At 34.7% G+C, this 24,328-nt stretch overlaps 1 protein-coding gene across 1 annotated transcript in view; it reads right to left on the reverse strand.

Annotated features, from left to right (window-relative positions):
- RFX7 (regulatory factor X7) overlaps positions 1–24,328 on the reverse strand; it is a 117,921-nt gene that overhangs the window by 22,046 nt on the left and 71,547 nt on the right. The window contains 2 exon segments of the mRNA XM_036033903.1: positions 9,156–9,278; positions 10,172–10,254. Of these exon segments, the coding sequence (XP_035889796.1) occupies positions 9,156–9,278; positions 10,172–10,254 (206 nt within the window).

The raw sequence follows: 24,328 nt of genomic DNA on the forward strand, positions 1-24,328 counted from the left end.
ATATGGAATATGTGTATAACACATAAATAAACAATAAGACAAATAACTAAAAATCAGAAAAGAATGTGAATAAATATTTCTCCAAAGAAAATACATAAATGGCCAATAAGAACATGAAAAGTTACTCGGCATCATCAGTCACTAGGGAAATAAAAATTGAATCCGTGAGCTACTACTTGACATGTGGCTAAATGACCATAATAAAAAAGACATGAAGGTGTTGGCAAGAATGTGGAGAAATATAATCCTCATAATTGTTAGTGGGAATATAAAATGGTGCAGTCATTTTGCAAGACAGTTTGGTAATTCCTCAAGAAGTTAAAATAGAGTTACCATATGACCCAGCAATTCCACTCTTCAGCATATGACCAAGAGAACTGAAAACCTATGTCCATACAAAACCTTACAGACAAATGTTCAGAGCAGCATTTTCATAATAACAAGAAGTAGAAACAACTCAATGTTCACTAAATGATGAATGGATAACAAACTGGTATATTCATACAATGGAATATTATTTGACTATAAAAAGGAACACAGCACTAAATATATGATACAACATAGATAAACCCTGAAAACATCAGGATATATGAAAGAAACCAGAGAGGAAAGGCCACATAATAAATGATCCCTCTTATAAGAGATGTCCAGAATAGGTAAACTGATACAGGCAGAGAGTAGATTATTTGTTGCTAAGGTCTAGGAGAAAGAAAAATGGGTTGTGACTCCTAGCGGATATGGAATTTCGGGGCAATAATGAAAATACTTTCACATTGTGGTGACGGATGCATGACCTTATAAATATACACTCAACTGTATAATTTAAAACTGAGTATTATAATATGTGATTTGTATCTCAAAAGATAAAAATCTAAAAAGCAAAAGAAAAATTTATAGTTTTGCCTATGTGTAAAATAACTGCCTTAGGACATGTAGTAAATTGAGGTTTTTGCCAATACCTAATCTGAATCATATTTTTCAGGATTGTGGAGTGGAAGTAATTCATTTGCTGGGACATTTGTGGGGGGCTGAAATTGATCAGTATAGTTTTTCTAAACTTTAGTTTACTATTTCTAATCAGCTAAAATATTTAAAATATAATTAAGGCTTGGGAAATTCTACTCCACATATTTTAATCAAGAGAAGAGTAGCATTTGGAATGAGTTTCTAGATGTAATAGGGATTAAATCAAAAAGCCCAGCCTTGAAGTCAGAAAACCTGGGTACAGGTTGTTGAGGGCATTTACTTCTGAGTCATAGTGACCTCATCCATAAAATAGGAATAGTATCTGCTTCCATTTATTTTATGCAGATGCTATAATATTAAATAATATATTATAAATTTGAGAAAGTATACACACATGCTTAGGCCTAACCTATATGTCATTTAGCCCATGAAATGTTCACTATTTTAATGCTTTTAAAACAAATATGTTTCAAGAATCTATTTCTACCTTCAGGGTTGTCCTAAGAGTTTAATTTACACCAATTAACACAACAGAAAATATAAACTTAGGCTGTAAGCACAAAAGTATCACACATACAAAATTAATTATTACACATAACTAAAAAATTTAAATAATCAAATAGATGGAAAAGAAAGGACTGGGAAGAACAGTTGTGCCAGGAAACGATGGAAACAAAGCTGTCAAATTTAAAAATCTGCACATTTGAGATTCTACCCAGAATGAAAGCAAACAGATTTTTAGGAATGCTAAAACAGGCTACATATTATTTAATAAGAAATCCACTTGAGATTAATGCTTTGTTTCTCCATCATGCAGCAGGAAGAAGCAGCAGGATCTGTGGTTGCTAACTGCCTCTGTTGCTATGTGACTGCATACACCAGAGTTTCTGGATAGGTTCATGCCACCAGCTTCCTCTATTGATCAGATTTAAAGACCAAGAACTTTTTAGGAACATAATAATGTAAACTGCCTGATACAAATGATAAACATAAAGGATGGGCATATATGTATATACACAGGGTGGGGTAAAAGTAGGTTCACAGTTGTACATATGGAAAATAATACAATAATTAATAAATAATAAGAGAATAAACTGGTCTGTGTACTCACAATTGTAAACCTACTTTTGACACACCCTGTATATATTTATATTAGACAGATATCCAGAGTGGGTTGTAAATATTGACATTAGAGAAAACTTTAAGACAAAATACACTAAATATGACATGAGTACATTTTTGTTGATAACAGGCAAAAACTGTAATAAAGATATATATAATCATTATTTTTTTCTTTTGTCAAATATCCCGAGATTTGTAAATTAAAATCCATTAACTACTACGAGGAACTGGGAGAAACATCACTTTTGTAAGAGATTAATACACTATTCATTCTCAACTGATAAAACTATAAGAAAAAGATTTTTAAAATAGAATTTAAAGGATTTGAAAAAACACAGGAAAATGAATTTAGTACACATTAATATACAGTGAATAAACAGTGTAATATGATGAGAATGTCCAGAAATATTTATAAAAACTGATAATTTGTTAGGTTGAAAATAAACTTCAACTGAAATGAATACTTCGTGGCCATACTACAATAAAACAAAACAAAATGGGGGGGAAAAACCCTTAAGGATATAAAAGGCTTAAAAAAAAAACACTTTTAACTATTTAGGTCAAAGAAAACAACAAAGCTATAATTCTACACTATTAGAAAATAATGATAATTGTAACTAATCATATTCATTTCTGAGGAATATAGCTAAAATTATATTAAAAACTCATAGATGTAAATATTCACATCTTAAATATAAAAAGAATGAAAACAAAGTAGGCATCCCATTTAAAGAGTAAGGAAAAAAACACACACCAAAAATCAGGGGAATAAAAAAAAAGGCATCTAATAGATGAGAAAACAGACAAAACTGATATATCATGCTTACTTTCCTTTTATTTAAAGACTAATAAAAATAAAGTATTGCTAAGTACAATTTGATAAAATATGGGGAAAACTGAAATACAGGATGGGGCGAAGTAGGTTACAGTTGTTCATGAAGAAAATACAGTAATAAATAATAATACAATAATACACTGTTTCCTGTACTTACAACTGTAAACCTACTTCAGCCCTGCCCTGTATATAAGATTAGACATAGGACAAAGGCTGTAACAGATACAGAAGACATTCACAGTTTACAAGAGATGAGTATACGTAATGCTATACTAATGTATTTGAAAATTTGAATGAATTCCAGGAAGAACAAATTACCAAAATTGACTAACGAAGTAAAAACCTAATAGAAGAACACCACAAAAGTTTTCAAAGAATTACCACCAACAAAGACTCCAGGCCTAGATAGTTTTATAGTTGAGTTCTTTAAAACTTTCAAGAACAAGTAAGTCCCATGCTACATAAACTGTTTCAGACCACAGACAATTAGAGAAAGAGTTTCAAATACTTTATGAACCTGGCCCAACTCTATTATCAAAATCTGAAAAAGCATAAAAAAAGAAAATTGCAGACCAAATTCCCCTATGGATGGATATGGATACAAAGATCCTAAATAATATACTTGACAACAGAAACTAACAGTACACTAAAAGATTACAGATCTTGATATGAAGAGAGCATTCATTCTAGTGGATAAAAGGATTCATATTGGGTACTATAGATAATATAACATCAATAGTTCAAAGAAGAAGCAATGCATACTAATGTCAATAGATGCCCAAAAAGTATCTGATGAATTTTAATATCCATTTTTCATAAAATAGCAAATTACAGTCTTGGTCAATTAAAAATGATACATCCTTAACACAAAGAACTGTAAGAGGAAATGATACAAACATTGCTTATTTAAAGTCAGAAGGGAGATTAGATTTAATAAAGAGAAGGAGAAAGACATGCAGGATAAACTACCCAGAAGAGTCAAAAGAACTGAAAAAATTAGGATTAAGCAAAGTTCAGTAAATATAAAATTTCAACATAACAAATTTACAGATGTCCTTTAAACCAGAAAGACTAACAGAAAAATTATTTTTCATAATATGACACAAGTAAAAATTAACAAGAAAAATAAGTGAGCTTAACTGAAGGGAAAAATCCTAAAACTGTACTTGAAGAGCATGAGAAAGATGTAAATCAAGAAATATACTCTTAACTCTGAAGTTAATTTTTCTAAAATAAATTTTCACATCAAAATTCCTTTGAGGTTTCCTCTTTAAAGTAAAAGAATAAAAATGATTTTAAACTTCATATGAAAACATTGGTATAAACATTTTTTAAAAAAAGAAAAAAACTGGTGTGAAAAACCAAGGAAATTTTTGATAAAGAAGGGCAATGAAGAAAGATTGGTTCTACCAGCTTCTTAAACATTTACTAACTAAAACACTTAAAAATGGTATGGTACTGAAATAAGAATGGAAAATACAAAGGAAGAAAATTCAGTTAAGAGTTGCATAATAGATTAGTGTTAAAAGAAAAAAATTATTCAGTGAACAAGCCTAGAATAATTAGTTAACCATTAAGAAAAATATTAAAATTAGTCTCTTATATTAAGGCATTTACCAAAATAAATACCAGCTGTGGCCAGTGTGGCTCCAATGGTTGGAGCATCATAAACTGAAAGGTCATGGGTTCGATTTCTGGTCAGGGCACATGCCTAGGCTGCAAGTTTGGTCCCCATTCAAGGCATGTGTGAGAGGCAACCAAGCCATGTTTCTCTCTCACATAAATGTTTCTTCTCTCCCTCCCATCCCGTCTCTCAAAACAATAAACATGTACTCGGGTGAGGGGAAAAACAACAACAACAAAATCAATACCAGATGGAATAAAGGGTTGTATGTGAAAAATGAAGTATACCTAGGAAAAAATGCATGTGAGTATACAGCTACTAGTAGATGAGGGAAGTTCTTTCTAAGTATAACAATGGATGTTACAACCTGCAAAACAGTAGGCAAATTAGACTTATAAAAATTAAAATTAAATAATAAACAGTAATCTTAAATTTTTTATTGTGCTATTTTTATTTTTACTTTTTAATTTATTTTTTTAGATTTTATTTATTTTTAGAGAGGGAAGGGAGGGAGAAAGAGAGAGAGAAACATCAATGTGTGGTTGCTGGGGGCCGTGGCCTGCAACCCAGGCATGTGCCCTGACTGGGAATTGAACTTGCGACATCTTGGTTTGCAGCCCGTGCTCAATCCACTGAGCTACGCCAGTCAGGGCATCTTAAACATTTTTATATTTTAATAGTTAATATCCTTAATACATAAAGGTGTGTAAACCAACAACCCCAATTCTGATGATCTATATTAAATTATATGGTCAAGAACACTCACCGCAATGTTGTTTGTGACTGTCCCCCTTCACAAATTGTGTAAACGAGGGGGTGAATTTGGTTAAAGAACAAGAATATACACATGAAAAAGGCATTAGAAAAAAGTAAAGTGGTTATTTATAGGTAGTGAGGTTACTGATGTTAGTTTTCTTTTTCATATATTTATAACTATCTGCCAAAACTTTCATGATGAGTACATATTACTTTTATAAATAGAAAAATAATATAAACCCGTTAAAAATCATTTTCATAAACACATGTAAGAACGTCACAATCATTTGTAAGTTAAACTGTCTTTGCACGCTGGAAGCCCCTTAAAGCTTCCTGGTTCTATTAATATCTTTTTTTTTTTAAGATTTTTAAAAAGATTTTATTTATTTATTTTTAGAGAGGGAAGGGAGGGAGGGAGGGAGAGAGAGAGAGAGAGAGAGAGAGAGAGAGAGAGCAATGTGCGGTTGCTGGGGGCCGTGGCCTGCAACCCAGGCATGTGCCCTGACTGGGAGTCAAACCTGTGATGCTGTGGTTCGCAGCCCACACTCAATCCACTGAGCTACGCCAGCCAGGGCTGGTTCTATTAATATCTTAATTTAGCATGACAATACAGTTAAAAGAAGCCAAATGTCTTAGATTACATCTTCAGTTTTTCTCTCAAAGGGATTTTTAATGACTATTAAAAGATTGAGGGGGGTGGGCTGGGATTGGGGTAAAAGGCAAAAAACTATACTTGAACAATTAAAATTAAAAAAAAAGATTGACTTTTACACAAATTGACTTAAACACCGCTACAATGAATTATACAAGAGTCCATATGCAATAGGAATAGCTTAAAATAAAGGTATATTTCATATCAATAATAATATCTTTCCAATAAATATTCAGAAGAAATTCTGCTTAAGACTGGTCATTCTATGTATGGTAAATTATTATTCAGGAAGACTCATTAAGGCACCAAAATAGGAAAATGACTAGTCTAAAAGGCCTTTAGGAAGGAACAAAATTTCTCTTAAAATCTTTACAGATAGAAAGTGTTATTTTGTATCTAACTGAAATCTCTCCTGTGATTTAAAACTTTTCTTCTTTTTAAAAAAATAAATAGCTACACTCCATTTTGCTTTCTTTAGACAAGATAATTTTAAAACTTTAAACTAGCTATTTCCTAATACTTCTTGCCTGCCTGTAGTCTATTTTTCATATCTCTCAAGTTATTTAAATGCACATGGCAAACTATGATTTCAGGCAACGTATAATCAAATGAGAGAAAAGCCTGGAGCTCTCACATGGCTGGAACTCTGGAAATACAAACATATTTTCTTCTAGCACCTGTTGTGCTATTAGTACATGTTACTGTGTTTTTTTATAACACATTATTTATATGCATACATATTAATTATAAATAAACAAATTTATACTTTGAGCAGCTAATTTATTCACATTATATGGAAGTCCTCACCACCTTGACTTCTAACAACTTGCTTAACCTTTTCTACCCCCTCAGTGTGATATACTCAAATTTAATAAGTTGGCTTTCTTACCTATTATGAACCACTCATGGAATCTGAGATCTAGGCTTACATCCACCCCTATCTAATTTTGTGACACTGGAAGACTCACCCAACTTCTCTGGGCTTTAATGTTTTCATCCACACATTAGTGGGGTGGAAGTGTACTAGAAGACTTAACGAAGTCTTTCACAACACAAATTTTATCATCAATGGAAGGGATCAGATTCCATTCTAATTAATCTTAATATTAAGGTAGTGACTACTATGTGAAAACACTGTGGGGAAACAACAGTAAATAAAGTATGTTCTTAATGAAATGTTTTTTGAACTAAAATATGCAGACTCAGGTATAGTACTACAGTGTGTGTGTGTATATGTATCTCCATATAGTAGTATACATATTACTATATGGGTTACAAAGACACGCATAATCATTAATTCTTTCAAACTTCATGCACAGAACTGATATTTCTTTCCTTGTAACATTATTATTAAGAATTTCCCTTACCTACTACTTCCTTTTAAACTACTTCCTACTTTCTTTTATCTTTGTTGCTTTCTACTGAACTGCAAATTATTGGCTCAAAACTGGAGCCCCTATTCTGTACACCAAAAAGATACGATTTTTGTTCTGTTTTGTACAGAAAAACTCTTTAACTTTTCTTAGTGAAAAAATTACAAGGATTTATGGAAATCTTAGAAAATGATTTACTAGAAAAGTTCAGGAAAATATTATAGAAAAATATAATCATGCCTTGCCAAAGGCAGAAACCTTTAAGGAGCATAGGACTGCACTAATGAAGCAGGGTCACACTTCCACAAACTAGTTACGAATGTGGTGGAGTGGAAGGACATCACTTCAAAAATACATAAAATATCCTAAACTCCTTATTAATTTATACAGTGATGTCATACATTAATTTGTCCAATTTGCCTTTTGGGAAACTAGCGAGACATTTTTGGATAACTAGTTCTTCACCATTTTCCTTCTTCAGACAAGTTTTAGAATTCTAGAGCTAAAAGAAACTCTTAAACTGCCTCATTTTATAGATGATGCAACTGACAAAAAGAATGGTTAGAATATATTTCCAGGTTATATTAAGTTTAATGACAGGTTCTGTTTTCTTGATCCTCAAACCAGGGTTTCAACATACTACACATTTGCCTGATATTAATTAGCTTTTAGTGACTACAAATTTGCTTTTTTGTAGTGTCAAGAGTTATCTCTATTTTAATTAACCTGAAGTTAGTGAAGAATTCAATACATATGAATATACATATTCATATTCTCGTCAAGGGCAGAAGCTGTATCTCATGTGTCGTGTCCTCAGAACTTATTATAGGGTCTAGTACACAGCAGGACATGGCAGGTGTTCAACAGACTGCTGTGGACTGAGAAAATGAACTTCACAGAATTGGATCCCATGTAGTCTTAGCTTTAATTTTCCTAAAGAGAAGAAATTCTAAAGCTCTTCAGTTTAACTTTGTTCAACCCTTGATCATTTCAGACATTTTTCTCTAGGCTTTCTCCAGGTCCACTATGTTTTTTAAGATGAGGGAATCAAAATTTTGAATGAGGGTAGAAGAAGTTTTATTTCTAGATACCAATAGCCTCCTTAAAAGTGGAGTTGCTTTGCATCATCTTACACTGGTGAACAGCAGCACTTATTTGACACTTTTCTTCCAAATTGTATAACAACACATTAATGCCTGCTGCTCTAACATTTCAATACCCCCCAAATTTTGGTTTTATTTACTCTGCCCGAGTAAATCTTTTTCCAAATAAATTATAAAAATGTTAAACAAAGCTAGATTTAGCATCTATTAACTTTTCTCTATCCAGAAAAACTCATTAGTCTCTATACCTTTGCTTCCTGTGTTTAAATAAATATCTATATAATCAAAATTATATTGAGTGTCTAATATGTGCAAGCCACACAACACTCCAGAACCCTATCATTTTATTTGGTTGGTATAGAAAAGGATTTTAAAAGGATTTCATGGATGCATGAAAAGGCCTTGAACTCTGCAGGAATTTAATTCAGCAATCCTATACCATTGTCCCTCCACCTCCAGTCATCCAGATGAGCTCCAGAGTAATCCTTTAATTTAGTAATCCTATCCTTTGTTACATATACTACTAGAGAAATTTTTTTTCAACTTTCTAAAATTGTTGTTCAATTACAGTTGTACCCATTAGAGACAGGGGAACAGGAGAGATTTCTAAGTTAAATTCCTATATATCACTGTAATATTCACCAATGATAAATCATTGAAGCCTTGTATAGTGCTTAAGCTCTTTAATACATTAGCAAGCCTGACATATATATACAACACTTACTTGTACTCATCATAGACTTCCTGTTTGGGCAGTGAAGTCTCGGGATGTTCCTCTAGAGTATTCCGAATCCAGAAAAAGGCATGCTTTTGTTGTGCCCGACTAGATGACATGGCATTCTGATCACTAATCACAGAAGAAAAACATGTTTAGCTGAACTAGACAGCAACTCATTGACAATTTTTGAGCCAAGTCTAAATGTTCCACTGAATAGCCAGCCATGTGTAAACATACTATAAATGACCAAACCAAACTCAGGACAAACAGCAGGTGCCCAGTTATCTATATATGGAAGTCATCCACCTGTGGATGTGGGTGTTATCTTCTATAACTAGGGTCTGACTAAAGTTGATGCCTTGTCCCAGCTCTCCCTACCATCTCTAGAAGCAACATTGACAATATCAGGTATTTGTTTTGGCTAAAATGATTTCTAATTGGATATTTGCTCACTTACTTGCCTGTTCATTTGCCTAAACTTACCAAACCTGCAGCTTTCAAAATTAAAGTTATGGAAGCAATTGTGTATTTTTTATTTGCTTACCATTCTCAAGTAACTACCTAAAATCTCACTAAAGCACTCAATGAGTCAGACAGAATATAATTTTTGTATAAATTATGTGAATGAAATTAATTCTGAGAAATACTTAAGAGTATAGAAACTTTAAGAACAGAATGCATGAACCAGCAATGTTTTTCTCAAGTTTCTAATGAGACAATAAATATTTTAAATAATGAAATATAATATCCACAAGCACTTAAAACACCTTACATTTATCAGAAATTCATGCTTCATATAGGCAACTCACTATTTTCTTTTTAATATTCTGTGACATGCTCACCTGACAGTACCTAAAAAACTCTTGCAGTTAATTTACTGCTCACAATACTTATGTATTTATTCTTTGGTTTTACTACATAAATATATTAATCTGTTTATAAAACATACCCCCCCACACACTTACTTCCTAGGGATCGCCTGTGAACACTGCAATGAAGGCAAAGACAAGCAGAGACAATACCTTTTCTCTCCATTGCTGAGACCAGAAGGCAGCTGAAGGTAGAGGTAGAGTTTCTCTAGGTCTGTAAACTTCTCAACTTCTTGCTGGTTACAAAAGATTAAAAAGAAAGATCATTTTAAATACACGGTTTCTCTCTTAAAATTTACTAACACATCAGTAGAAAAAAAATACTGTCTAAATTTAAGCCAGACTGAATGGATCACCTGCCAAAGAAAACAAAATCTAGGCTTTCCCCTCATCATTAAAATAATATAGTTAAGCTGTTTGATAAGTTTATTGTATGTAAAACAATTAAGGAAAAAAATGTAACTTTCCTATGAATCTTTATATTCTAGGTCTAAATAAAATCATAGATCAATGCTTAGATAAAAGTTTACCACTTTTAATCACATTTAAAGAATAAGAGTTGTACAGTATTACTAGAAAAGTACTAGACTGAAAGTCAAGAGAATATTTATTATTCGTCTTAGCCTACTCACTTAACTGGCTATGAGATTCCGGTGCTCTGGCAAATATTCTTTAGAACTATAAAATGGATGAGATGATTTCTAGCATCTTTTCCTAATTCTCAAAAACCCAGAACACATGACTAATGATGCTGTCAGCCTACGGATAGAAACGGAGATTTAAAAGTACTCAAGTACAACCAGCATCCCTTCCTGCACTATGCAGATGTTCTTATGCTTTGACTTGCAAGAGCAGCTGCTATTCGGAAAACTGACTTGTGTGATTTTCTATCACAATTGTTCTACAATGATGCTGTTTTTGTCTATAAATGTACCCTTTAAAATAATTTCTGCTACAACCAGGACTGTATAGCTTTCTTTCCTGAGTTTGCCACAGAAGATCTTTAAATGTGCCACAAATCCTATTACAATAAAAATATCATTGTAAAATTTTGGTAGCCAAGTTAATTGCATTGAGATTGAAAATGTGAACACATTATTCGAATACCTGGTGGCAGAATTTATTCTTATACACCAAAGCACAGCTTAAACATAAATCTAAATTTTTGAAAAGCTTAAAATGATAATAATTTAGCCTATTCCTATTCTCATAAGAATTCACCCACAAAATAGTGTCATTTTAGAATTAGTCCACAGAATGACTTAATCTATCAATTACATGTAAATAACTCCTAAACCCATATTTTTCCCCATTACACTGTCTATGTGGTATTTTCCAATTAGTTCTTGCTCTAACACCTTAAATAGATTTACTAGCATTATCTTTGTAACTTTTCCTATAAAAAAAGGAAAACACATACATATCTCCTTTCTCAATTGTTACTTAACACCTTTTTTTTTTAATCCTCACCTGAGAACACGCTTATGATTTTGGAGAGAGGGGAGGAAGAGCAGGAAAGAGAGAAACATAGACTGGTTGCTACTTGTAAACACCCCAACTGTGGACTGAACTGGCAACCCAGGCACGTGTCCTGACTGGGAACTGAACCCAGAACCTTTCGGTTTACAGGACGCTCAAACCAGCTGAGCCACACGGGCCACAGCAACTCCTCCTTCACTCCAGCTCCCCAGTGTTCAGTTTTGTCGTCTGTTTAATTTTGTTCCTCTTTGTGCATTCCACTTTAATCCTTTATTTATCCCTCTATCTCTTTCCCCCTTATTCTCTCTGTACTCTATTTTCTCAGCTACTTTATTAGTCTAGGTCTGTAGCAGCCTTTAGCAATGAAGGAAAATGTATGTATATATTTATGTATGTATATTTATATTTTCTGCCATCTTCCACAGGTGATTTATAACAACTATAAAATATTGCATATCACAACATACAGAAAGGCTGGAAATACATAGATGAACAACACAATTGTCCTTACCTTTAAGGAACTTACAATGATTCTCATATTATTAAAATGTCTAACGAGCTGGCTTCCGTGCCACCAACCTCTCCCCACCTTAATCTGTCTTAAATATAGTTCCCAAGGTACTTTTTACTGAATGTTATTAACATTAACCACTAATGCTTATCATGTTAAATCCATAGTAGGTTACAAAAGCGAAACAAAAAAACTAGTATTCTAGGCAGAGTCTGAGAAAATGTAATATAAAACACCATTTCTGAATAAAAAAATGTGGTATATAACAATAAAATATTACTGAGCCATAAAAAAAGAAGGAAATCTTGCTATGTGACAGCATGGATGGCCCTTGGGGGCAATATGCTAAATGAAATAAATCAGACAGAAATATTGGATGATCTTTTTAAAATTATTTTTTAAATTCTCACTTGAGAACATTTTTTATTGCCTTTAGAGAGAGAAACATCGATGTGGGAGAGACCTACTGGACGCACTTGGAGAGGGAAGGTATGCACCTGGACCATGGATGAACCCTCGACCTAGATATGGGCCCTGACCCGGAATCCAACACACCACTTTTTAGTTACTGAACAATGCTCCAACCAACTGAGCCACATCGGCCAGAGCTTGGGTTATCTGTTTTATGTAGAATCTAAACAACAACAACCAAAGAAAAAAAAATAAGCCTCCTCCCCCCTCCTACACAAACAACAAGCTAAATGGATATGAAGAACAGATTGATGGTGGCCTGAGGTGGGGGGTGGAGAAATGAGTGAATGGGTTCAAAAGGTACTAATTTGCAGTTGCAAAATGAAGAAGCCATGGGGATGGAATGTACAGCATGATGACTATAATCAATAATACTATACTACATATTTGAAAGTAGCTAGGAGAGTATCTCATCACAAGAAAAATTTTTTATTTGTAGCCATGTACTGTGATGGATGTGAACTGTACTTACTGAGGTGATCACTAGGCAATATATATAAATATCGAATCATTGTGTTGTACACCTGGAACTGATATAATTTTATGTCAATTATAAGTTTTTTTAAAATCAAAGAAAAAACATTTTTCAATAACTAAGAATTTTTTAAAAACTTTATATTATTGGAGAAACCTTGGATTCTATAGTTTTTAAGTTTTAAAGGAACTCTGTTCTTTAAAAAATTGAAAACCATAGAAGTTACAGAGGGAATTGAGAAGATAAAACAAATTAGGATACAGTGCCAAAGAGATGACTTAAAGGCCATGTTAGAGAAATAGTTTTGAAAAAGATTAAATTGTCCTGTTTTGTTTGTTTCTGCCTTTCGAACAATGAAAACTTACTACTGTCAATTACTAACTCATTTGTTATGTGGGACTCAATACACAGAAGAAACAGCTTGAGTTTACTAATACTGATAATACCAAAATTCTATGAAGCACATGTGAACAAAATGACTCAAGTGTGTGAGATAGCACTTTAGCCCAGCAAGGCTGAGTTCACTATGAATATTTTTCATTTTAGATATACCATCCATACCATTTATGGTTATCTATTGGCTTCCAAAGCAACAATCAGTGGTGTAGTAGAGACCTTATCCTTGTTTATCATGGCAAGAATATCAGGTGGCAAGTATGTTAAACATCAGATTATTTGATATGCTTTGTAAAGATTTAAATATCAAGAAATTTGTTCCATGTTAAAATTCATTGGTTGTTAAAAACAAATGTATTGGCTGGGTTTATGAAATGAAGGACCAACTTGCTCAATTTTTAGAGCATTAAAAAAAAGACCAAAGCATAAACTTTTAAAAATAGTAATTTTCAAATGTAGCCATAAAAATGAAGTAGTGATACATGCTACAACCTGGACGAACCCTGAAAACATACTAAGCGAAAAGCTAGACACAAAAGGCCACATATTGTATGACTCCATTTCTATGAAATATCCAGAACAGCAAATCAATCCATAGATTAGTGATTGCCAAGGATTGTGGGAAGGGAAGCAGGAGGACTGACTGCTCAGTGGGTTTACTTCTGGGGTGAAGAAAATGTTTGGTACTGGATTGAATTAGCAGTTACATAACATTGTGAATAGACTAAATATTGCTAATGGTAAATTCTGTGTGTGTATTTTACAATACAAATTATAATTTTTAGCCCTGGCTGGCGTAGCTCAGTGGATTGAGCACGGGCTGCGAACCAAAGTGTCACAGGTTCAATTCCCAGTCAGGGTACATGCCTGGGTTGCAGGCCATGACCCCCAGCAACTGCACACTGATGTTTCTCTCCCTCTCTCTCTCTCTCCCTCTCTCTCTTTCTCTCTCTCTCTCTCTCCCCCCTCCCTCTCTAAAAATAAATAAATAAAATCTTTAAAAAAATATATATAATTTTTAAAACAGCTCAGCATATCTGACAGACATATCCAATATATTTGACTTAAAACTTAAAAGGGCAATTACTAAACATTCCTATTCACTAGACTTGAAAGTCTTCATTTTCGTCAATGGAAGAAGTTAAGCTCTCAAGGAAAAGTTATTGCAAATGGTTTCAGGTTTAAAGGAAACCTCAATATTACCTAGTCTACTGAATGAACTAAGGTGATAATTTCCTAAAATTGTGGTTGAAAATCTTGCCCAAAAGCTAGTAAGGACTTCTCTCTCACATAGTTCAATCTTTACAGGATACCCAAAAGGAATCTTTGAACTGAAGTTTGATTGACCTGTCGAAAACATTTCAGAAAACCACTTTGAGAATTTTGGTAAAAACCTGTTTACTCCAAATAAGCAAGGAGACCATGTGTGTTACCTCGCCATTCACATGAGCATATATTCATGAAACTGCTTTTTCGAACCCGTGGCTATAAAAAGAAAGTAATGCTACAGACTTAATGTCGAAAATGACCTAGATATACTTTATTCTTTCACATCCTGGACAGAAAAGCTTGTGGCTAATGATCAGACTCAATATCTGCTTAGAAGGCATGTGAACCAGAAGAAAATAAAGGTGTAGTACAAGAGATGCAAAATCAAGTTACTTTTGGAGGTTCAAGGTGAAGTTTGGTGTTTGAATCCTACCACTCGATCTCCTTTTCTTCTGAAGTTTTAGCTGATGAAGAATATTCACACAGGGACTAGTGGCACAGAGCTATCTAATGCTTCCATGTGGGGAAAATAAAGTGGTGAAAAGAGCATGAGATACAGTGTTCATCAAATATCCTATCTGCTCAACTGGAATTTCTCAGCTTCCTCTGCAGTTAGCTTAGAGCCATGAACTGAGCTAACGTGATGTATATGATTTCCAAGGGGACATAGTTAGGAATCAGTGTGTCACCTTTATCCTTTCTACACACTTTGTGGTGCCTTCGAAGTCATGTGTTTCACTTGTGAGCCCGTAACATGCATGTGTCTGTCAATGTGAGTTCCTGAGGGACTATGTGGAGCAGAGGCCTCCAGTGATTTGTGCAGTACACATAACATGAATAAAAAATAAATTTTTGTGGTTAGGTGGCTGATAGTTTGGGCTTACTTTGATATAGCAGCACAGCCTGGCCCCTCCTGATTAATACAGAAAGTTAGATGTTTTCCTTCTATCACTTCTAAAAGAATGAAAGCTCCTTTCTATATAGGCAAATAAAAATATGGCAAGAAGAAAAGGGCTCCTCTCTAATTTAAAAAGCTTTCATTTATTCATTTTTAGAATATTCACCTTATTTTGAAATTATATTAAACAAGAATGTGATATTCATATTTATCAAAATGGGGTATGAGCTAAAAAAAATTATTCAGAAGCACCAGTTTAGAATATACAGCCTTCAAGCTCTCTTCCACTTAATTTCACTTTAATAATAATAACAATAACAATAATAATAACCTACTTAAAATTAAACTCAAATAACATTTGTATACATGATCCTACAGTGTGACTGTTTGTCCTTCTAGCTTGGTCCACAGCAATTACTCATGAATTTACAGCCATTAAATTTGCATTTATTCCTGGCTGGCATAGCTCAGTGGATTGAGCATGGGCTGCGAACCAAAGTGTTGCAGGTTCGATTCCCAGCCAGGGTACATGCCTGGGTTGTAGGCCATAACCCCCAGCAACCGCACATTGATGTTTCTCTCTCTCTAGCTCCCTCCCTTCCCTCTTTAAAAATAAAAAAAAAAATTGCATTTATTGATTTTTTAAAATGTTTTTCATTGGGAATGCTTTTAATATTTTAATACCCCATTTAAAATTAAAAAGTATTTCAAATAAAGTTTACAAAGTAGATGCACATGCATCACAGTCCATATTTAAAAGATGCTAACTTTTGGCTACATTTGGTTCAGAATTCTTTGATTTTTTCCACAGACTTATATAATAGTGTTATATGGATTGAAACCAGTTCATTTCTCTGATAAGTAATTAGTTATTATAAAAATGCACTATTTCACATAGCACTGCAATGAAAATCCTTATTTGTGACGGCTGTGTCCCTGTATGAGCTTTTTTTCTATGGTATGTAACTAAAAGTAGAAGTACTTGGTCATAAAGGATGTACGTTATCAATTTTATTGGGTATTTATTTCCAAATTACTTCCCAACACTGTTATGCCAATTTATATTTTCCACAGCAATGCTATAACCTCTCTACATCCTTGTGAAAACTCAAGATATCAATTCTAGCTAAGCTCATGGATACAATTACCCAAAGTATCTCATTGTTTTATTTTACATTTTCTCATTGATGATCAGACTATCTTTTCATGTTATCATTTGAGTTGACGCTAATACAATGGTTATTCAAGTTCGGTATGCACCAGAAACACCTGGAGAGCTTGTTTAACGATTGCAGGACCCCACCTCCAGAGAGCCAGAGTTTCTGATTCAGCGGGTCAGGAGTGAGGCTTAAGAACAAACTGCACATTTAAAAATGAGGACACTAAAAAAAGGGGGGGCTAGTGAAGATGTAGTCTATATGTTAATCCTCTGCTGGTTATAAGTGCTTCTAATATCTCCCCCTAATTACAGCTTATCTTTTTATTTTACTTTTGAGTCATGTGATGATTTAATTCCAGGCAAATATATCAATCTTTTCATTTATAATCTGTGCTTTTTGCATCTTGTTTTGAAATCCTTCCCTAGCCCAGTATCATAAAGGTACCCTATGTTTTCTTTTTAAAGTTTTATTTTTCACATTTAGGTCTTTAGGTCTTTAATTTCTCTGAAATTTATTTCCCCATAAGAGATAAAGTAGGGTAGGACCTAAAGTTTTGATAAGGTTAGCTTAATTGTCCTAGTATAATTTATTGAATAATTTACCAATTCCTTTCTATTTTTTCATTCTACATCTGTTATGGGATTCTTGTTTATTACAGGTTAAAAGCTGTAATTTTTATTTTCAGTATTTAAAAACATATTTCTCAGAGTTGAAATTTAAAAGTCAACAATTTATTCTTAAGAGGGTCTTATAGCAAAACGTATGATTCACTGATTGTCCCTAACTTGCGTCACAGAAACTTTCCATGTAAGAATATTACCTAGTAACTGATCAGTTATGAAGCAGCTTTGATGCAGCTTTTATAAATCTGGAGTTAACAGGCATGTATCCTATTTATTGATAAATTAATACCTGATAAAAATATAAGGCCTCTATTATATATTATAGGTGAATGAAGCAATTGCCACCTGAACTTGATTGATTAACCCTTTAAATCGAATCTATCCAAAGCAGGAGGACACAGTGGTGAAGGTACAGGATGCAGAATCAGAAGGCCTGGATCTGATTCCACATTTGCCACTCACTAGCTTTATAACTGACATTAAGCAAGCTGTTCTAGCTGAGTATTAATTTTTAAATATGTAAAATGGTGTTAAATTGCTCAATTTTTTGGTGAGTATTGAAAGCAATTTATAAAATATATGCATGATAGGCATTATTATTACGTATTCTAAAATATAGAATTGCTTAAAATTAGAGTTTGGCAGAGAGTTTATAATCAAATTACACCAACAAGCACAGAATCTTTTATTTGAAAAAGCAAGGTATCTTAAGAAATGTAGGAAGCATTTAACCTGGTGACCTCCACTAACTTGGGAGGTGCACCGTAAGAGCAAGGCTCCTAGATTTTATGTGAGCGTCAGACTTGGCCATAGTCACCGAAGGCAACGTTCCATCAGCACTGACTTTCCCTAGGGAGAGCACAAAAAAAGGGTGGAAACTATTTCCTCCTGAGTCATTAAAATTAAAATGAAGTCAGACAATATTTCTGACAATTGGGCTACTATAGAGAACAGAATCAACCTAAGAAGTATTGGTCAGAAATAAAAGCTTTTCCCCATGTTGGACTTGGAACAAAATGTGTAACTTTCCATTTGTTGTCTTCTGTCATTAAAAAAAATAACCTAAAACAATATTCTATATTTCATAAACAGTTAATTTTTAGTGTTTCTGTTTGTCTTCTTAGGACATCTGTCTCTCAACTGTCAATACATACCAGATGGATCGCAGAGAACCAGCTGGAATTTTGAATGTCTTATTACTAAAACTTGAAGACCTTCAAAGCAGATGGTAAGGAAATATGTTCCCACTCTGTACTGGCAGAGAATACAGTACAAGGTAGTCTGAGTGGAGATCTGCTCCTGTTTTACAGGACCATCTTGAATCAGGCTGACTCTACAATTTCTCAAAAGTTAAGAAAAAAGGATTTCTCCTGTTGGACATAAATTGTGTTTTCTGTTGCAACACTCCCCTCTGGTGTCATTCAAGTTGTTTTCCAAAGTCACAAAACTGGGGAAGGGCCGATGCTTATAAAGACCAAAACAATCAAAGGCTTAATGGAGAAGTTTTCATGCAAATCCTTGACAGAGAAATTACGTCCAAGGTATGTAGTTTTCATTTCCAGAAGAAGCAGAAACTCTCCTGTTAAGATACACACACCTCTCAAAGGACTGTCCAGGTTGACAATGACTGAGTTCCAATGATAGATGACCAACAAGTTTTATCATAATTAGTTTTTTAAACTTTACTCTTCCAACTGGTATCAAAAAAATTCTTTTAGGAAAGTTTTAATTTAAATTTGTATTTAGAACAGTCAGCTTAAAATCCAGAAACCTAAATTCTCCAGTTTGACAGTTTCTTCAGTTAAGCTACCATGTATAGAGGGAAAATACATGAGTATACACTAATAGGATGACACTTGACTTTTCTACCCTTGATTTTGTAAACTACAAAAACAAAACAAAAATGTGTAAACATTCTAATTATCCTTCCCCTCAGGTGAAACTAATTGAGGAGCATAGTTACTAAAAGGACTCTCCAGGGTCACTGACAGAAGGACCAAAAGAGACAAGTAAGACCTTATTTCATAGTCTTCTTAAATGAATTGAAACTGTCAACACACCTGATACTATATTGTCTCAGGCAGTTGTGAAAGCTGTCCTTCCACAGGACTGAATAAAGGAGACAGAGAAAAGGACTCTATCTGTTAATGCTTTTTGCCTAGAGTTCTTAATTTTCAGTTTCCTAACCTGGTAAGAGAACCACAGTGTGTGTGTGTGTGATGTTATTTTGAGAGCTACCTACTACCAACAATAAGGGAAAACCATTTTTTCTATTTTCAGTTCTAAAAATTATACATCAAACATGAAGAGTAAATTTTATTGTATTTGCATTATTGTGAGGATTTACTCTATTTACAAACCTATTGAACTGATGTAAAATGAAAATGGTTTTAACTTTCTGTTCAAAATGTTCTATTCTGAAATAAGGAATGTGATGAGTCTAAAGACATCAGTTACTAGGGCACAGCTAAGAACTGAAGCAAGGCTTCAGCAAAACCCAAAATGTTTCTCACTTTCTTCTTAGTAATTCTGCTGGGTGACCTAGAGAACTCATGACCACCTGAAGAAAAAAAAATAACACACAAAAAAACCCCTTTCAACTTGCTTTAACTACAATCGAGTCTAAGGAATTCTGACTTAAAGCAACTCTAAGGAACTGCAATGTAAGCACTTAAAAATTCACACTCCAAGGCACATATGTAAAATATTTCTGAGTAAATTCTGTGTTTATTAGAAAGGTTCTGCACATAAAACAGAGAGAAGATTAAATAATAAAAGAAGAAAGTTAAAGAGATTGCCAAGGACATTAGTTATATTTAAACAGTGGTCACTTTTATTAATGTTGTCTAAACTATACTCTTTTGTTTTAGGGTTTACTAATGAAAAAGGAAGCTGAATCACTGAAACTGAAAGAATAAATAACAAGTTAGCAAGTTTCATGGCTACGTAAGTGCCCAAATGACTAAAGACCACATAAAATGTTGAGACAAGAGCATACTGCTGTAACACTTATATACAGCAAAGTACTAGGGTCTGAATAGGCAGGGAGTACATAAACCCACAGACTGAGTCCCTTTGACACAGGGAGAACCCTCTGTCCACAGTTAAATTCTCCAAAAAAGTGGCCACCACAGGATGATCATGTAATATTTTTCTGGAACAGTCAGGTTATCACCAGTGTTTCTGTATGCTATCTGGAAAGATCCCTATCCACTACTGGGAGGGACAGAGGTAGGGGGCACTAGAGAGAGAGGTTTGGATCATTCATTCCAGTCACTGTGTTTTTAACTTTTCAGCATGGAAAGGATGGTCCCTGAGAGCCCAGCTTCTGTTATGTTTCCCAAAAAATGAATTTCTAATTGATTCTTCAAAATTACAAAGCTACACGTCAACAAAGGTATAGGTCACGGAGAGGAAAAGCCAGTTCTTTAATTCCTGTCTCTGCTCCTAGTAACATTCCCTTTTTTCTCCCTCAGTCTACTTTTCTGCAAGTCTGAAGTGATTTAAAATGTAAAGACAGAAAAACTAGAATACTCTAAGAATGTATTTGCTGTCTATCAGAGCACATTTTTCTATATTATGCCACTTTGAATATAATATTAATGAAAATTGAATTTCAGGTAATTGTGAGGTAGCCCATGTATTTTTCTCTACTCCTCTTTGTGACAAGAAAATGAATTTAAAATGAATTATTTAAAAGACAGTAATTACAGCACTCTGTAATAATTATGAAATAGAAAAGTTATCAAAACTGATCATGACATGGGCATGTCATGGCAATTTAGTCCATTTGAGCCCCTAACAGGAAAAGAAAAACCCAACAAAAAACAAAACAAAACAGTTTTTAAAAATCTTCCAAACGACATGGACTTATCCAGATTGTTTCTTTTTGTGATACTCAAAAACCAAAAACAAACCCAGCTATTTAAATCTGGCATGCTTGTCAAGTCCCATCCTATGACCCCCCAAGTAAAATCCACACAAAAATACTTCCTTTTGAAAGCTACCCATTTATTCTCCACCAAACGACAGAAAGATGTGGGGTTCTGAGACAGGTCTTTACTAACAGTAACCCCACTGTCACATCACAGGATAAACCCTATCTTCTATTCTAACAATAAGCCCTTTTCAAGCCATAATGAATTCAGATTAGATACCCTAAACAAAATTTTTAGTTTCCATCCAGTCTGGGCCAGCAGGTTGACATTGGCCATCACTTGGCATTCACTCCAACAAGGATGTGAGGTGACAAAGCATGCTTTCTCCCATCAAAGAGGAAAGGGAGGAAGTCTCTGTAAGTTGCATCCACCTTACACATGCCTCAAGGACCTATTACAGACTCTGGAGGAGAGGAGAGGCAGGGCGCCCGCCTGGTAAGAATTACCCCTTGAGTGAGTTACTCACATTTATTGCTGAGAGAGTGTCACCTACATCAGGAAGTCCCCCTCGAACAATACTAATCTGGTTCTCAGGGAGCAGATACTCTGTACCCAAGTGTTTCATGAATCTTTTAGCTCCTGTACAATCCCTTCAGCAGTAGACATATTAAAAGAATTGGCTTTGAACCTCAAACATTAACCATGGGATAGATTTGAAAAGTTTAAAAATTAAATGAAATTATTCATTCATCCATCCACACAGTCAACCTCCCAGCACTGAGTGCCCCCTATGCTTCAGGCGTAACCTTTCATTTTAGTACCAGGGAGACAGAAGAAAAACAAAATTTAAAAGTAAAATATGTTACATGATGATGATAAATACAATGAAGAAACAGTGTTGCAAGAGGGTACAATTTAAACTAAAGTGGTCAGGGAAGGCTTCACAGAAGTAAGAAGGATAAAAATGTTCTGTATCGTGGTTCATCAGTGGGAAAGACTCTCAAGACAGTCATCATTCTTTCTTCTACCTTGTGTTGGCTTTTTACTGACTGGCTGTTGTAATGGCCAGGGCAAGAACTGACAGTGAAGAGAAGCCACACTACTGAGAGACAAAAATAGAAGCTGCCTTCTCATTCTTTGTCCTCATGAATATACTTTGATAGCCCCCGCCCCCCAACCCTGCTAAGAATGCTCTCAGAAGAACCTTGCCCCAAAAGAATCTAACACAGAGGTTACCAAATTAAGTGCCAGACAGGTAATGGGAATGATGAAAGCAGAAGACAGGTAACAAAAATATCTATGTTGAGAAGCTAACACATGGCAAGGGTGGGGAAGGCTGGGCAGTACATATTATGTTTGAAAGGGGGAACCGCTACCTAGGTCCAGCCAACCGTTGTCACGCAGAAGAACTCCGTGTTTCAAGAGAAACCAGACACCTCATCTTTTCTGTGAACTCTCCCAATTTTGAAATATGGCAGCCAATCTGGAATTGAAAAAATGTCAGTGTGGGCCAAACCAAACACCTCTGTGGAACAGATCTGGTCCGTGGGTCGCCAGTTTAGCTCCTCTGGTCTACTGGGTCAAGGTATTAGTTCTTCCAGGGCTGTCAGCACTGGAATGCTTGATCTGCTGGACCAGGCCTGCTTGTTGTTAACCATCCAGTGCATATCTGAGCAACCACACATTTAAAATTCAGGATCTTGGGAATATGTTAGATTCAGAGCAAGCACATGAATAATATGTCATAAACCAAGATGAAATGATACCAGAAAGGTTACACCCAGGAAAGTCTTTATCGCAGTGTTGCAGACACGACCCTGGTGAGAATCCAGGTACTGCTGAACTTCCACACAGATATCCAAGATGAATGCATAAACTTTCTATACACAGACTGTTTGCCCTGCTTTCCCCTTACCTGTTTCTAACTGGCTTATTACTATGCTAAGTAGGATTTTTCAGAGGAATTGTTCAGTACCTCTGTTGTGATTGCCTTTCCAGGCTTTACATTTTGTAATGGACAACTTGCGTGCCCAGTTGGTTCTTAAGGTTTATCTAATAACAGGCTTTAGTGCCCTCTAAAGAAAATTTTTATAGAACATAGCCTAGGCTGTTGCTTTTTGTTGATTTCCCCAGGGAGGACAGACACTATTCCAGTGGGGGTAGGAGGCAGAAAGCAAAGGTCCTAGGGGATTACTTAATCAGTACTCAGGACCTAAGACACACTGACTACACACTCAACACAATTCCACTTTCTCAAGTTTTCTACCGTATTCCTTTGCAAGAGGACCCTATTGAGAGTTTTCCCTTGGAGAAAACCTATCTCACTATTGAATAATCTGAATGATGGCATCTGTCACCTAGTTTCAGGTTTCTTTAGCCCTCCATAAGGAACAGGCGTTCTGGCAACTTCACAACACTTTCAACTCTTCTCTCTTAATGAAAATCTTAGGAAGTCCTCCTCTGGTCAACTTGCTTGAATAAACCCAGCAAAGCTGACTTAGGTGAGGAACCCTTACACTCATCTGTGACAAGGAACTCACTGGACATGTTCAGTTTTTGCCCAGGTGAGTTAACTTCACTTTTGAGGTGCAGAACAGAGCATTCTCTGCAAAGCAGCTGTTTTATTAGGCTATGCTAAGTCACCAAGAAGGGCCAACACTATACTTTTTAAAACCTAGAAGTAGCTGGCAATACATAAAAGTCCTCTTAGACCATGGGCCAATTAGAAAGCCCTAAAAATAAGGCAGTATACACTTTTCCTGGGAGGTTTAAAATATGAACTAAAGTGGATTTAAAATACTCAGGCTATCCTTGTTCCTGGTTCTAAGTCTTTTATATCTTCAGCTGATGGGGAAAAGGTTAACAAAGACTGCCCGCTCTTACTCATATAATATTACTAGGGTTGCTGCTAAACTGTCTAGTCCATCAGACAAAAGTATTTTTCTTCTTGCTTTCAGCTGATTTCCCGGCAAGCTGAATGTTATTTACTGTTTACACTAGCCTTTCCTAATGGTAACCAAAATATACGGCCACTTCCCCTACCCCCCACTCCTTTAACTGTTATTACTTCTAATAACCCCAAAGCAGAATTAATCAATTTAGGGGATCTGGATATTGAAACTGGTGGGAAGACTGCTTCCTGGTGGTATA

The sequence above is a fragment of the Phyllostomus discolor genome, chromosome 1, assembly GCF_004126475.2.
Source record: "Phyllostomus discolor isolate MPI-MPIP mPhyDis1 chromosome 1, mPhyDis1.pri.v3, whole genome shotgun sequence".
Taxonomy (NCBI): Eukaryota; Metazoa; Chordata; class Mammalia; order Chiroptera; family Phyllostomidae; genus Phyllostomus; species Phyllostomus discolor.